This window comes from Taudactylus pleione, unplaced genomic scaffold, assembly GCF_031769625.1.
Source record: "Taudactylus pleione unplaced genomic scaffold, aTauple2 ptg000095l, whole genome shotgun sequence".
NCBI classification, from domain to species: Eukaryota; Metazoa; Chordata; class Amphibia; order Anura; family Myobatrachidae; genus Taudactylus; species Taudactylus pleione.
The window spans coordinates 26,553,545-26,571,307 of record NW_028284497.1 but is presented as its reverse complement, the minus strand read 5'-3'; the positions used below and the strand labels follow the sequence as shown (position 1 = coordinate 26,571,307).

At 43.4% G+C, this 17,763-nt stretch overlaps 1 protein-coding gene across 1 annotated transcript in view; it reads right to left on the bottom strand.

Annotated features, from left to right (window-relative positions):
- The window catches only part of SLC35D2 (solute carrier family 35 member D2), a 177,983-nt gene extending 160,433 nt beyond the window's left edge, over positions 1-17,550 (bottom strand). The window contains exon 1 of the mRNA XM_088470079.1: positions 17,330-17,550. Coding sequence (XP_088326205.1) covers positions 17,330-17,451 — 122 coding nt within the window. The 5' untranslated portion in view covers positions 17,452-17,550. The remainder of the gene's footprint in view (positions 1-17,329) is intronic.
- Positions 17,551-17,763: the final 213 nt, after the last annotated feature.

The following is a 17,763-nucleotide window of genomic DNA, read 5'->3' as shown; positions in this document are numbered from 1 at the left end:
CAACCATCTACTAACCAATGAATAGCAACAACCATTGTGACTCAGTAATAAAGGGCCAATAGGGAGCCCCTTTGAGTATTTAGCTTATGTTCAAAGGAAATTGTACACCTATAAATTCCTATGCAGTCTGGATCCCAACCCCCTTCTTCCTCTCTCTTTGTCCTTCTCTGCTTGACCCTAGAGAAACACCCAGCTATCTGAGAGACAGCTGTTAGTCTGGATCTAGACCGCATGGCGAAGTATTGGTAATTGTATCTTTGTCTTTATCCTGTATATAGCTGCATTGTATAGATTAAGGCTGATTATACCCTTTTTACAATATAATACCTTTGTGTGTGTTGGAACCGCAAACTGTTTCTGTGTGACAAAGTTATTTTATATTGGGATGGGAGGTATGGGCAATCTGGTCTGTGCAATCAAATCTCTCTAATATCGATACTGTTTAAACGGTATCAATAGTTTAGTGCCATGTTGGGCCTGCTGGGGCTGTGATGGGATTTCGTCATCTGCATTTTCAGCAGTCTCTACATTACAGTTATAGTCTGCCATGATGTGGCGTTTGCAGGTGTATGACTGATGATCAGGATATGATCTGTGCTGCGCACACTTACTTGAGTTCTGTGTGGTGAAACAGACTGTGACAACATGCCTTAGATCCGAGATCAACTGCACGTGACGATGAGTCCGGAGCAAACTTGTAGGAAGTTCTGGCTGTATGGACATAGTCACCGGATCGTGAATCTGTAATGGGTGAGATTACACCAGACTGGCTGTAAGCCTGTAAAGCTTAAGACACAGAAAGGTTATCTTCTTACTATTCGGACCCTCATTACATGTAAGCAGTGTGTAACTAGTTAGATAGCTAAACCAAGTTCATCTCTTAATCCACAGACAATGAGATTTCTGGAACTTTCAACCTCTTATTAATACAGACTGGAATGATTGTCTATATAATACAACTGTGGTTCTGCAGAGTAAGTCACTGTACATGTGGTAGCAATAAAATAAGAGAATAAACAATATGTGGTAAGGAGATATAAACCTGTAGGGTCGTAGAGACTACACAGCTCCTATCAGCAACTCATACACAGAATAACTGCAGTAAAATTAATGAAGGATTCAACCCTTTGACCTGTCACATGGTAAAAGGCAGAGCATAGGCAAACAAATGCAGATCTGCACAGAACAGAGTAGACTTAACCAGCAGAGTGCAACACTTAAGCTTGTCCCACAAAATCACAGTCAAGTAGTGTTCACTCTAGCTTCGGCGGCAGGCAGGGTGCCGGAGCTATAGAGGGCAACCTTGTGCGCGCGCCGAAGGCGTGTCTATAAGATGCATCCCCTTTTCGTCATACTTGGGGGCGTGCCCGGCACTTACGGACACGCCGGGCAGCCCCAAAGCCCTGCAGAAAGGGAGAATAGATGCCAGGTACATGCGCGCAGCGTCTATTCTCCGGCGGTGACCGGGTCACCGCACGTTTCTCCACCCACGGGACACTGCGTCCCGCGGGTGAGGACGGCACCCGCAGGCTGTGAGGGCAGGGTGCGCCGCGCCCTGCTAAAACAGCCTAGCGGGAACGCTAGTCAAGACTGTATGATACTATAATAGAAGTGCTGTGGATACAGTACAACACAGAAAACATATAAGGGTAAAGATACACTGACATTATATATAAATACAAAGGCCAAAAAACATGACACATATATGAGGGTGAAGACACAACAATGAAGACAGCAGCCTCCCCCGACCACGGTCACCAAGACTGGGGGAAGGACCGTCCATGCCATAGGTATACAGCAACATCCCCAACATGTTGAGATCACGCCCCTCCTAGGTAGCATGGCTATGACCACCCCACACTCTTTCATACCAGTGCCTGCTCTGCCCACAACTGAAGAATTACATGTCAAAAGGGACAATGAGATATTTTCACAGTAACTTTAGTCTATATCAACATGTCATGGCACTAGTGTTTGGTAGACTTGGATCGGGACCCTTGAAGTTAACTTTGTTGGCAGGAGAGTATGCAAAGCTTGAGGCCTTGATTAATTCTATGTACATAGGAACCAAAGCTACAATGGTATGTATGGAATATTGCAAATGAAACGATATGGATATAGTGATATCCAGGGTAAACACCGAGCACAGGTATAGTCTGTAGAAGTACTGAATGAAGTGCTAGAATCACAATGAATTCAGTCTTTGATTAGTGCATGTCTTATAGTGATAATATAGCAGGGGTAGGCTGAAGATGATAAGTAATGAAGTACATGTAGTACTTATGGCAGCCTGTAGATGGTGTATGCACATAGAATTCCGCGTACCGTCACGAACAGATAGTAGACACAGGTGCCTGTAGGAAGCCAGCTGAGCAGACCTGTTGGTGGAATGTGAACAGAAGCAGATGAAGAGAATACGGACATTGCAGGCAGCTGGAGACTGGTACTATGCAGTACACACTGAATACATGGTACTGATACAGAGTTAATAACGGAGTGTACTGAATGTTGAGGAGGTTTAAACAGGGCATTCACAGTGCCTATTAATTAGACAGATCATGTGAGCATAGAAACAGACAGATCACATATGCACAACTCCAAATTACTGATTATATATATAAATACAATATGCAATAACATTTTGCAATAAATAGAGGTTTTTAGCATAATCATGGCCAAGGATATGGGCCTACCCACCATATCCAGGTAACCTCTGTAGGGTAAGTCCCTAACATACTAGAGTTCAAATCCAGAGCGCAGTATATCCCCAAACCAGCTCAGCCGAGCCACCCCAGGGCATCGCTTGAATGAGAAAAGTGAAGTGTAAAGTAAGAAAGGTAAGAGCTGCTGCTGCTGCATTTATAGGATAGAAAAGTGAAAATACGAATATAATAAAAGCAAACAGTAAAAGTGTTTAAAAATGTGCAAAAAAGGAAAAGTGTTATAATTCGATGCTCTGAAGCAGACCAACCAAAGCAATCCAGGAGACCCATGCCCCAAAAATCAACCCAAAGTTGCACTACAGTATATAATTTGTAGGACTTACCTAAAATTGTGCCTATTACTAGTGTGCATTCACAATACCAGACTCCATGCTTTAAACCAATAAGGAAGGGGTGCTAGTCCAGGTAGAAGTTGTCTCAGCCTTCAGGTGTGCAAAGAAGCACACTAAATGGAGTGTATAAGATAGGGTCATGGGTCCATAAGGGCCACAACTAATGGGGGCATTGCATAATGGCCACAACTACTGGGGGCATTGCTTAATGGGCACAACTACAGGAGGACACTGCATATGGGGCACACTGCATAATGGGCACTGGTATTCTCAATGTATTTTATGTGGTTCTGGATTTCAATAAGTATTTTATGTGGAGCTGGCTTGTTTCTGTGTATTTTATGTGAACGTGAATTTATATGTTTTCTATATTGCTCTGGCATTTTCTTTTCACTTCAACAGTGAAAAATGTATATTGGGAAGATTACGTAAAATGTGTATTTTCAATGTCCTGGGCTCGCCCCTAGCGTGATTAAAAATGGGGGTGTGACACAAGGTCATGCTCCTGCAAATATCATTCCAAAGGCATGCGCGCAAAAATGGGGCTTGGCCTTGTGACACAGATGCTATCGACTCTTTCGCTTGACTACATATAATTTTCTGCTCTTTGCCTCCGACTGGTTGGCCACCCCTGCCCTACACTAACTCTCCTTCCCTGGTGCCTAAACCTAACCTCCCCCTAGTGCCTAAACCTAACCTCCCCCTCCCCACACCCTAATCCCAACCCTCCCTTCCCGGTGACTAACCCTAACCCTCCCCCTAATGCCTAACCTGAACCCCGCTACCTAACCCTAACCTCCCCCTAACACCCTGATACTTACCTTCAGGATGCCGGCGGTCAGGATACTGGTGCCGGGATCCCGACCTGTCGAGATTTCGGCGCCAGTATTCTGACCGTCGGCATCCCGCATGCCGGGATGCCGACTACATCCCATTACCAGGTCCACATGGAGATGTGCAAGCCTAGGTTTCAGGAACACCAGACGCACTCAGGAGGGGCATGAGTGGCCATGACATTACACTGCCGGACACGGTAATGAGTGCTAATGCTGGGCACACACTAGACGCTGTGTGCCCAGCCTGACATCGGCAGCAATGGGAACCAGTGGGGGAGCCAGCATCGGCAAGTGCATACACACTTGCCGATGTGGGCAGCGAAGGGAGGGATGGCAGGGGCTATGCTGCATTTGGCAGCAAGGCCCTTGCTAATGACATCCCCCCGTCGGCCCTGCATGTCATTTTTCAAACACATGGTCTATTTACTAAGCCTTGGATGGAGATAAAGTGAACCGAGATAAAGTACCAGCCAATCATAACTGATTGGCTGGTACTTTGGCTGTGTTTGAAAATGGCAGGAGCTGGTTGGCTGGTACTTTATCTCTGTCCACCTTATCTCCATCCAAGGCTTAGTAAATAGACCCGTATGCAAAATGACAGAAGCTGATTGGTTAGTACTTTATCTCTCTCCACTTTACTTCTCACCAAGATTTCCCAATATTTCTAAAGTCACTAGTTCATATTCTATGTCTCCCCATCCCATCAACAATTGTTATCCCTCTGCCTTATTCATCACATGCCAACCACAACTCTTAGATTGTAACCTTATTTGTCAGTGGCATCTTTAGATTCTGTTTCATGTCACTGTAATTAATTTATTTATATTATGATATCTTAGGTACACTATGCATATTTTCAATATTTTTGATTATTGCATATTATTATATTAGGTTTGTATACCTCCATCCCTTTCTCATTTATGGCAGAAGCATCTCTTGCCTTGATTATTGCAACCTACTATTCTACGACATAGCAAACTTCTGCCTCGCTCCTCTTCAGTCCTCTTTTCACCCCGTTCTTTGTATTGCCCATCTCCACTGCCCTCTCCCTTCTCTCATGTTCACCCAAATCCCCACTAGAATGTTAGCTCTTGTGAGCAGGGCCCTCTGTCCTTTGTTTTATCTATATATTTATGTAGCCAGAGGGCTATAATTATATATGTATGTAATTTTGTGAAACTGTTACACATTGTGTAATTTTCTTTAATATTCTATCCCCTAAATATGGAGCTACAGAACCGTGGTGGCACTATATATATATATATATATATATATATATATATATATATCTTTATATATATATATATATATAGATATGCTGAAGATCCGGCACTCACACGCACATTAGAATATACAGAGCTCCGGTGCCATAACCAGATAAACGTAGAATACAAGCAACAGATGGAAGGCACTCAGAGTGCCTTCCATCTGAGAATACAAGCAACAGTGCCTTCCATCTGAGAATACAAGCAACAGTGCCTTCCATCTGAGAATACAAGCAACAGTGCCTTCCATCTGTTGCTTGTATTCTATATATATATATATAGACATGTATCTGTATATTCTAAATACTTTGTTCTCCTTTTAGAAGTGAAATAGTGAAAAAACACTGCCTCAGAATAAACAGCAGCAGGTGGCTTTCAACTGGCTTGTACGAGCTGTTTCCTTGTTCTAGTCTTAATTGAAGTTTTAATCTTGTACTAATTTTGAGTTTATTAGGTAAAACTTAATTTTTCCCCATTATTACTGATATGTGTGAAATGTGCAAAAATGTCCCCCAGCACACTGCAACAAACCAGTACTAAGTTTTGAATACTACATGATAATAGAAATCCAGAAAACTCTGGATTTCAATTATCATGTAGTATTCAAATCTTATTGCTTGTCTATTGCAATGTGCTGGGGGACATTTATTCTTATTTTTTCTAGTCTGGATTAAACCCCTCCCTTACATGCATTTGTGAAAGACTATTAAGTTGATCTGAGCAACCGTCATGTTATATTACTGTTTTGTGAGGCATGGATGAGAGTAGCATTGGGAGGGTGTGCTGGTTCCTGTAGTGCTATTTGGAGAATTCTGGGGTACCTCCAGGTAAGTTGGTTCTCAACTTAGATATATTAATGAATATGATATTATCATATGGCATAACAACAGTATGCAATTATATGACCCACAGTGGGTGCTGTTATAATGTAGCATTAGGGAAACCGTTTCAGTGATGCCTTGACGCGGCCCCATGCTTAAACAAATTTTTGCAAATACATGCAACAAACATCTCTGGATTTCTATTATCATGTGGCCCCCACAGAAAAAGTGTCCCCCACAGAAAAAAAACACAATCACAATGCCCCCCACGGAAGAAACACATTCACAATGGCCCCCACAGATAAAAACCAAAACACCACAGTGGCCCCCACCGAAGAAACACAATCACAATGACCGACACAAAACAATAAATAAAACACATTGGCACAAATACTACCAATGGGATGATAAACCTTGTTCTAAGTTAGCTAGGGCTCTGAGAACTCAGCGGACTCAATCCTATGTTCATTCAATTTGGGACTCTAGGGGAAACGTTGTGCATACATTTCCCCAAATTGCCAAAGCATTTCAAAATTACTACATGAACCTCTATAATTTGAGAAAGGATCAGTCTCCGAGTAAACTTCTTGCATCGTCAGAGGCAGTCAGGGATTACCTTTCCCGCAGCTTGCGGAGAAGGATCTGGCAACTCTTGAACGGCCTTTCACCAATGAGGAATTAGATTTAGCCCTGGCAGCGACACCAATTGGGAAAAGTCCAGGCCCGGACGGTTTTTCGTTAAGCTATTATAAGTCATTTAAATCTCCGCTTATGCCCCTATTTCTAAAGGCTTGCAACGCAATTTCTTTCCACAATTTTCCACACAGTCCCTAGACGGTCATATCGCTATAATTCCCAAAGAAGGTAAAGATCCCACTCAGTGTTCAAGTTATCGGCCTATTTCCTTGCTGAATAATGATATAAAATTATATGCCAAAATGCTTGCTAATAGGTTGAGTCAACTCCTTCCAGGCTTGATTCAGGTAGGCTTCCTCAAAAATGAATGAACTTGTCCACCATGCTACTAATAATGGGCACCATGTGATTCTCCTATCCACAGACGCGGAAGTCTTTGATAGAAATGATTGGCAGTTTATGGAGGGTCTTCTTCGTCGTCTGGGGTTGGGTCCTCATTGCCCAGGTAGAATTCTCGCTCTATATCGTCTCCCCTCTGCACGGGTTAATGGAGCCTTGTCTGATTCCTTTATGATTAAAAATGGTACTCGTCAAGGGTGTCCTCTATCCCCCCATATCTTTGCATCATGCATGGAACCAATGGCGAGAGCAATCTGATCAAATAACAATATTAAAGGATTGCAGATTGGTGAACATGAATATCAGTTGGTATTGTTTGTTGATGATCTTCTGGCTACTATTTCTGCACCGGTGACCTCTCTGCCTGCTCTCATGCATGAGTTTAATAGATTCAGCCAAGTTTGTGATTTTAAAATAAATTATTCTAAATCAGTAGCAATGAACAGCTCGACTCCTGACTCTGTAGTGGCCGACCTTAAAAGTGCATTCCCGTTCCTTTGGCACTCATCTCAGCTCAACTATCTAGGGGTTCTTTTATCTCCTATTAATAGAAATTAATTTTTTTACAAAATGTTCTTTCTTTACTTAAACAGTTTAAACCAGACTTTCAGAAATGGTCTTCACTAAAATTGTCATGGTTAGGCAGGCTCAATATTATTAAAATGAATATCCTTTCTAAGGTCCTATATTTGTTACAAGCCCTGCCCATTGCTATCCCAGTCTCATTTTTCAGAGACCTACAAGGCTTGGTTGGAAGTTTTGTGTGGGGATCAAGCCATCCTTGGATATCGCAGACTACTCTGACCCAAACTGGTTGTAGAGGTGGCCTTCAGCTTCCCCACTTTTTAAATATTACCATTCTGTCCATCTGGCTAGAATTGTCGAGATGTCCAGACTGCCAGTCTCGAAAAAATGGCCTCTAATTGTGGGACACGCAAGCAGTGCTCCATCACATATTCTCCCATTGGTTATTAAACGTCCTTGTTTAACACACCCCACACTGTGACCAATGCTTCAGTGCTGGAAAAAATCTTAGGAATTTCTCTTCTTTTAGCCCAGAGGTCTTGCTACCCACGCCTCTAATGGATAACCCTGTGTTCCCTCCAGGCTTGTCTACCCCAGGCTTATCCTGTTGGTACTCTGTAGGTGTATCACGTATACACCACTTAGTCACCAAGGGTGGTATACGGTCATTCACTGATCTCCAGCAGACACATCATCTTCCTACTTACTTGTTCTGGTTCTATATCCAGGTTAGACACTTTGTGTGTTCCCTTCAAAACAGGCAGCCCTAGTTGGAACCCTACTAAGTTTGAATATTTTTGTATGGCTGAGAACCCCCCACCAAAGAAATTTAGTTTCTCACTTATACCAATTATGTCTTGAAAGTTCAACTACTAATCTACCTTCATATGTCAGCTTGGCAGGGGGAGCTGGGACGAGATCTGTTGGAAGTTCAACGGACCTGCATATTGTTGCACTTTTGCTAGTTCCTCTTCACTTCAGGTATTAGCAACTCAATATAAAATCTTAGCTCGCTGGTATAGGTGTCCGGTACAAATACGGGGGTGTATTTCCAAATACACCCGCCACACGTTGGCGATGCGATCAAGCGATAGGAACTCTAGTTCACATCTATCAGACAGTTCAAAAAGTGACGAGTAAGATCACTGGTCTCTCTCTACCTCATTCTCCTGTGTTTTGGCTACTTAACCTAACGAACATACCTATTTCGACATACAAAAATCCTTACTTCGGCATTTGATGAATGCCGCAAGAGTAACTATGCTATGCTACTGGGGGACATTGATTTGCTCCCCCATCTCTCAGTGGTTCCATCGGATAGGTCGTTACATGATTATGGAAGACCTATCTTTTCTTTTGAAGTCCCCTTCTTCTGATTTTACATCTATCTGGCATAGTTGTTTAACCTATAAAAGAAACCCTTTAATACAAAATGCACATTACCTCTCCCTCTCCTAAGACAACATGATTTAAATAGATGACTCCCTTCTCCCACTTCTTTCTTTCCTTATTCTCATCAATTTTTTTTTTCTTTTTCCTTTAGTTTTTCTCTAATTGCTACTAGTACTTCAATGTAGTACTGTATGTGAAGTGCCCATGATTATATTCTTGCACCGAACTGGAATGTTTACTTTTTTATATATATAAATTTAATGTAGTATGTTGTAATATTTGTATGTTGTACTGATTTGGTCTCAAAATTTTTAATTGAGGTGGGGGTACAGAAATAAAACAAGAGAATTAAGGAACATACATGTTAGGGTAGACATAGTCATATAAGGGAGGTGGAACATTGTTTTGAGAGGGTTAAGAGAAGTCAAAGTACAGTATGGGCATGTTCACGCAAAATGCATCCCATACTGATCACAAGAAAACAGGGTTGGGAAAAAAAAAAAACAGTTTTTAAAAAAAAATCCTGTTTTTTTGGTTTAAACCGTTTTTTTTTTGGTTTAAAATAGTTTTTTTGCATTAATGTTTAAATGAAAAATGAATATTGCTATGTATTAGAAACCTTGAGCAATCACATTTTAATGCTTTCTAACATTAACAAACCAAAGTTATTAGGGTTTGATATGATTTATTTGACATATTTCAATAAAACCAATTTTCGACTAAATATAATTAAAACACGCAAAAGCACTTTTCAAAGAAACGCACAAACACAAAAAAGGAGTTAAGCATTAGAACTGAAAATGTCACTAGCATTAAACATTTTGAATAAAAACACTAGTTTAGAGACCTTTTCAGTTCCCAGTCTGTTTCGAAGCTTCAAATGAACTAAACCGAAAGAAGAAAATAATCTTTCTACACTAGCTGAAGATGTTTGAGCAGTCAGAAGTTGTTAAATAATGGGAAATACATTGGGGTTAACTTTTTTTGCTCGTCCACCATTCATAATATGATACTTTTGACACCATAGAGACTTAAGGTGGGTACACACTTGACAGATATATCTGCAGATCAAGTGTTCTGCAGATATATCTGCAGACGATGGTCGTTCATACACACTGAACGACCATCATCTGCTGCTGCTGCGGGTCGAGCCGGACTGGGGGTGGGTAGGGGGCGTGGACTAATCACGGGAGGCGTGAAAACAAAAAAAAAATTCTGAAGCGGGGCTCCGTGCTGGGGAGGGGGGCGCTGTGTGGCCCTCAGCCCGGCGCACAGCCAAAGGGGGGCGTGATCAGCATGACCGCTCCCCTCCTTTGGCATAGGAGACTGCTCGGGCTGCTGCTTTAACAGCCTCGGACAGTCTCTCAGTGCAGCTGCTGTGGATGGGGAGCTGTGCCGGACCCGAGTAAGTAGTACCCGCTCGCAGCTCCCCCCCCTCTCTCTGCACCCCTGTGTATGGGCGATCGGATGATCGCCCATACACACTTGCCGATGGACAGATATGTCTGCAGACATATCTGTTCATTGGCCGTGCAGCACAGCCAATGCGATATGTCTGTGAACGACGTTGTTCACAGACATATCGTCTGTACACACTGGCCAACGGGGGCACGATATATTGGCCGATCAATTGATCGGCCAATATATCGGCCAGTGTGTACCCAGCATAAGGAGCTCATTCAGACCCGCTCACTAGATGCGTTTGCTCGCACCCAGCGTATGCAAATTCTGCGCACACCCAGCAAGGAAGGCGATCGCACAGCAAGACATTAGCACGCCCACTATGTCTTGGCGTGCGATCACTTGGTGTATGCAGACGCCCACCAGCCATTCATTAGACGCCAACTTGCGCACGTTATCTCCTGGAAGTGCATGAAAACATTGGTACATTTAGCAGCATCGAATGCAATTGCAGCGATTGAGGTTGACAATACCCTGCCACAAGCACTTCAGTGTATAATTCAACCAGGTGACGTGTTCAATGACGCTGCCAGTTAATTATGCACGCCTCTGAAACGGCGTTGAGACACTCAGGCACGCCTGCGTTCGCACCTCCACTCCCCCGTTTCTAGTGGACTGCCTCTGCTACCACCCACAAATGGCCTCTCATGTCACTCATTCAGCTGGGCTGTCTATGCTGGGCGAGCAGACGCTTCCTGATCTTTAGTTTAGTTAGCGCACGTGCATTGTGATGCATACGCATGCGCAGATTGTAAATATCAGCCAGCTATGATCGAACGCATCCTAGCGAGCGGGTCTGAATCAGCTCCTAAGTCTTTCTTTTTAGCACTCATCTCAATAGGACTGAAGGTTTTGTATTGAAATACAAAGGTAAACTGGTGATTAAACCATGACGTGTTTCTCTGTGTATTGCCTGTTTTATGTGTTGGTGTTTACTCTTTAAGATTGAGAATGTTAGCAGTGGTTTTTTTTCCTGCCCTAAGGGATTGATGGGGGAGTAGTCTTATCTTCATGCAAGGCAGATTTAGCACCTCTCTTATCTAGTTCATACTCCCTATATCTGACTGCCTGCTGCCCCTTCTCTCCCATGGCCGGCTCAGCCTATACTTTGCCGGTGAATGCGCCGTATCCTGGGACCGGTCACAGTCGCGGTATAACACAGATGAGCTGATTTGCTGAGGAGGCTGACTTCGTGGGACACCGCAAGTTGGGTAAGTATCTCTGAATCACTCTGTATTTTCAAGATATATCGCATCACTATGATGTGATCTGTCTGGGTTATGTCACCGGGATCTGGCAACAGAGCCCCAGACCACCACACTCCCCCCTCCGTGTGTGATAGTAGGTGTTACAAGGTATTGGGTGTTTTGCTATTAAAGAATTGCCCTTTTAAAAGATAGATAGATAGATAGATAGATAGATAGATAGATAGATAGATAGATAGATAGATAGAGTAGTATTTTTGACCCATCATTTGTTGGGTCATTAGATAGTGTGGCTACTCCATGTCTCTTTCATCTAAGCTCACCCCGTTTCTCTCCTACACCGGAGGGAGGGGGGCATGGCCTAATCGCGGTAGGCGTGGTCACGCACGCTTAGGGGGGGGAAAAACTTTTTTGCAGCACCGCGAAGAACCTTTTTACAGGGACCAGATTTTATATATTTGAAAGAATGCCTCAGCCCAGAGCAAACCCCCCACAGGCAGAGGAGACTGCCGCAGCAGAGAGCAATCTCCCACTGCCGCCCAACACCCAGCAGCGTGTGACAGGTAGGAAGGAGGGTTGCAGCATCAGATACGGGCCCAGGTAATTAGTACCCGCCCCCCCCGCTCTCGCCCTTCCCATCTCCTCTCTGTCCCCCTAACTCCCTTTGGGCAATGGGAACTGGGTTTATGGGGAGAGAAAGGGGAGCTATGGCAAGTCTTGTGGGGGTTGTTCAGCAGTGCGGCAGCGCTAATCGTTAACAGGTTCTTCCCCAACTTCTCATCTCTGTCCCCCACCAAACATCCCCCCATCTGTATCTCTCTCATCTCCATCCCTCCTTTTCCCACTCCCCCTTTCTGTCAGGGTTTTCATCTCTGACCTCCTCCCCCATCTCTCTGTTATTGGTTGATGCTAGAACCAAGTGGGCTATAAGACCCCTGATGTCACAACTATGTGACCCGCAATGGCAGGGGGGAGGGGCAAGGTTGGTGGGCTAGCAGTTGTGGCAAGCGAAACGAGCATGTGATGGTACACATTGGGTTCCATGTTCTGAACTTTGGCAGACCTTGCTCCTCCTCCTGCCATAGCGGGTCACATGGTTGTGACATCAGAGGTCCCTTAGCCTACTTGAATTTAGACCTAACCCAGTGTCTAGCAGGCTGCTGCTAGTGAGAGCTGTTAGACATATATCTTACAGCTTAATAACCAGTTTGGTCAGATTTTACTTTACTTGTTTTCATATTATAACAAGCTTAGTAATTATCCATTTTATTGTGCTATTTGTGACGAGGCTGAAGTTGGCATCTTATTCGGCAACTTCTTATTCACTTCATATTCATGTTCCAGCTTCTTATTCAGAACATGTTATATTAAAACAATTAAATCAAATTGGATTTCCAAGTTCACATTGTACAAACAAAACAGAGTGTCTATTACACAAATTTCAAATGTATTGTGCTTGGCCCACAAAGGTTTTATGCATGAAATAGGCTGGTAAAATGGGCACAGGCACCATTTTATACATTTGAATAAGTAGTTGTAGTTTTGCAAGGGTTAAATAGCCTTGGGCAACATATTTGACACTTGGAACCCACAGAAGGGGGTCACCGACATATGACCCACTTGCAATTTGCATTGCCCAAAAAGGTTTTGGCATGAAATAGGGTGGCAAAGTGGGCACAGGGGTCAGATTTTATACATTTGAATAAGTAGTTGTAGTTGTGCAAGGGTTAAATAGCCTTGAGCAACACATTAGAAACTTGGAACCCACAGAGGGGGGTCATTTACAGTACTGTGCAAAAGTTTTAGGCAGGTGTGGAATAGATGCTGCAAAGTAAGAATGCTTTCAAAAATAGAAGTGTTAATAGTTTATTTTTATCAATTAACAAAATGCAAAATGAACTAATAGAAGAGAAATCTAAATTAAATCAATATTTGGCGTGACCACCCTTTGCCTTCAAATCGCAAGGGGAGAATATACAAACTCCACACAGTTAGGGCCGTAGTATAGAAAGTTTATACCTATTATGCATGATTCTATGGTATAAAATATGGATCTGATTTTAGTCATGATTCCAAGGGCAAATTAAGTTGGGTACACACTTGTCGATATATATCACGAGTGCATCGTAGGCTGTGCACCCGATATGTCTGTGAACATAGGAGCTCATTCAGACCCGCTCGCTAAGATGCATACTCTCGCTGCTGTCGATGGTATGCAGTGTGTATGCATTTGCGCATGTGTATACCTTAGCGAAAGTTCACAATGTATTCGCTCGCTACGCATAGACAGCCCAGCAGAGTGAGTGACAGGGGAAGCCATTTGTAGGTGGTAACAGGGGCTGGCCATTAAGAACGGGGGAGTGGAGGTGCAAACGCAGGCGTGCCTGACCAACTCAACAGCGTTTTAGAGGTGTGCATAATTATAAGACAGCATCATAGTACACGTCACCTGGCTTGTTTTAACACTGATGTGCCCGCAGTGCTTGTGGCAGGGTATGGTCAACCTCAAGCGCTGCGATAGCATCTGATGTACCGAAGGCTGCATACACTTCCTGGACATGACATGCACAAGTGGGTGTCTTCAAACAGGCTGGTGGGTGTTGCATACACTATGTGATCGCTTTCTAGGAAATATTGGGCGTGCTAATGCAATGCTGTGCGATAGCCCGGCCTACGCAATTTGCATGCACATCGTACGAGCGATCGCATCTAGCGAGTGGCTCTGAATCAGGCCCATAGTTCACAGACATGTCAGGTCGGTCCTTAAGCACAGGATGCAGATATACAGTCAGGTGCATAAATATTGGGACATTGACAGAATTTTCATATTTTGGCCTCTATTCACCACCACAATGGCTTTGAAATGCAACAAACAAGATGTGTTTTAACTGCAGACTTTCAGATTTAATTTGAGGGTAATTACATCCAAATCAGGTGAACGGTGTAGGAATTACAATCATTTCTATATGTGCCTCTCACTTTTTAAGGGGCCAAAAGTAATGGGACAAACTAAACAATCCTAAATCTAACATTCACTTTTTAATACTTTGTTGCAAATCCTTTGCAGGCAATTACAGCCTGAAGTCTGGAACGCATAGACATCACCAGACGCTGGGTTTCATCCCTGGTGATGCTCTGCCAGGCCTCTACTGCAAATGTCTTGGGGCATTTTCCCTTCAGTTTTGTCTTCATCAAGTGAAATGCATGCTCAAATCGGATTCAGGTCAGGAGATTGACTTGGCCGCTTCCACTTTTCCACTTTTTAGCCTTAAAAAACTCTTTGGTTGCTTTTGCAGTATGCTTCGGGTCATTGTCCATCTGCACTGTGAAGCGCCGTCCAATGAGTTCTGTAGCATTTGACTGAATATGAGCATATAATATTGCCCGAAACACTTCAGAATTCATTCTGCTGCTTTTGCCAGCAGTCACATCATCAATAAATACAAGGGAATAAGTTCCATTGGCAGCCATACATGCCCACGCCATGACACTACCACCACCAAGCTTCACTGATGAGGTGGTATGTTTTGGATCATGAGCAGTTCCTTTCCTTCTCCATACTCTTCTCTTCCCATCACTCTGGTACAAGTTGATCTTTGTCTCATCTGTCCATAGGATGTTGTTCCAGAACTGTAAAGGCTTTTCTAGATGTTGTTTGGCAAACTCTAATCTGGTCTTCCTGTCTTTGTGGCTCACCAATGGTTTACATCTTGTGGTGAACCCTCTATATTCACTCTTGTGAAGTATTCTCTTGATTGTTGACTTTCACACATATACACCTACCTCCTGGAGAGTGTTCTTGATTTGGCCAACTGTTGTGAAGGGGTTTTTATTCACCAGGGAAATAATTCTTCTGTCATCCACCACAGTTGTTTTCCGTGGTCTTCCGGGTCTTTTGGTGTTGCTGAGCTCTCCGGTGCATTCTTTCTTTTTAAGAATGTTCCAAACAGTTGATTTGGCCACACCTAATGTTTTTGCTATCTCTCTGATGGGTTTGTTTTGATTTTTCAGCCTAATGATGGCTTGCTGATAGTGACAGCTCTTTGGCTCTCATATTGAGAGTCGACAGCAACTGATTCCAAATGCAAATGTCACACCTAGAATCAACTCCAGACCTTTTACCTGCTTAATTTATAATGAAATAATGAGGGAATAGCCCACACCTGTCCATGAAATAGCTTTTGAGTTGATAGTCCCATTACTTTTGGTTCCTTAAAAAGTGGGAGGCACATATAGAAACCGTTGTAATTCCTACACCGTTCACCTGATTTGGATGTAATTACTCTCAAATTAAATCTGATAGTCTGCAGTTAAAGCACATCTTGTTTGTTTAATTTCAAAGCCATTGTGGTGGTGAATAGAGGCCAAAATATGAAAATTCTGTCAAAGTCCCAATATTTATGCACCTGACTGTATCTTGCAGATATAATGTTACGTTTGGCTGTGTGAACGTATACTGGCCGTAAAAACCGCCATCATGACCACTGCGACCTTTGACATCACAACTATGTGTTCAAATTGAAATGCCCGTCCAGTGGTGATGTCAGGCCAGACATATTGAGCAGCCGATTGGCAAGTGCGTATAGCTTTGGAAACGGTCTATCGGACGGCAGATCAGTCTACTGTATAAAATCTGGTGCCTGTGTCCACTTTACTGCCCTATTTAATGTTCAAAACCTTGTTGGGCAAGGCAAATTGCAAATAAAACATATGTAAGTGAACCCCCTCTGTGGGCTCTAAGGGGTAAATTTACTAAGATTCGTGTTGGTCCGAGATTGCAATCTGGGGTAAAATATAACTTTTTCGGGAATTTACTATTATTAAATTCAGGTGATTTTTTTAATCTTTTGTGTTGTGACACATACCAATACTTTGTGAATGCCAGCCGACGGGCCTCTTCAGGAAATCCCACTGCCCCCCAGCCAATCAGAGGCCACTTTACGTATAGCGGCTGCTCATTGACTGGGATCCACGTGTAACCTGCCAATGAGGGGCCGTTTTTGATCGGTCCTATCCGTGTTTAAAAACGGGACAAATCGGGACCAAAACAAAACTTGGTAAATATACCCCTAAGTGTCAAATTTGTAACCCAACGCACCCTTGCACAACTAAAGCTACTTATTCAAATATAAAAAATCTGGACCCTGCGCCCACTCTACCACACTAATTCATGCCCAAAACCTTGTTGGGCAAGGCAGATTGCAAGTGGGTCATATGTCTGTGACCCCCCTCTGTGCCTTCCAAGTGTCTAATGTTTTGCCGGCTGCTATTTAACCCTTGCACAACTACAGCTACTTGTTCAAATGTATAAAATCTGGTGGTTGTGCCCACTTTACCAGCCTATTTCATACATAAAACCTTTGTGGGCCAAGCACAATACAATTGAAATTTGTGTAATAGACACTCTTTTTTGTTTGTACAATGTGAACTTGGAAATCCAATTTGATTTAATTGTTTTAATATAACATGTTCTGAATAAGAAGCTAGAACATGAATACAAAGTGAATAAGAAGCTAACTTCAGCCTCGTCTATTTGTGCAATGTTTGAAATTATGCCGTCAAATTACAGGGCACTTACTTTGACCACCCTTACCTCCAGCACTTTGGGGTCTATGTACTGTCTTGGTAGGTACCCTGATATCACATTATCACTACTCGTTGCTAAGGTGCCAGTCATGCGCTGACAGTCCCCACCAGGCACGGCACAGTCACACACGCGATATTTCCTTCCTACCTGTAGGCGGTGAGCACGGTCTTGTTAACCATGACAGTCAGGAACGATGTGACTGCAAAGAAGAGCGCTGCCAGGAGCCGCACTGTGCTGGACGGCGGGGGAGCCTGTGTGCTGGGAGACATGCTGTGCTGGGCTGCTGACTGACACTGCGGACGACGGTCTGCCAGGCTATGCTGCTACCGTCACGGTGCACATCCTGCAGGTTGGGGAGGGAAAGGGACAGACGGGGACGGAGCACATTTGAGTCACCTGGCTCCACCCTTATAGGACAGGTGGCTGAAGGGCGGGACGATAGTGGCTGCCAGAATTTGAGAAAGGGGCATGATTCATGTACTCTGAGAATAACAGCAGTGACATATTTATTACAACTAAGTTGTTCTCTATGCTGCTATGGCAGAGTTGTTTCTACCCCATAGTAGTAGTGCTCTATCCCA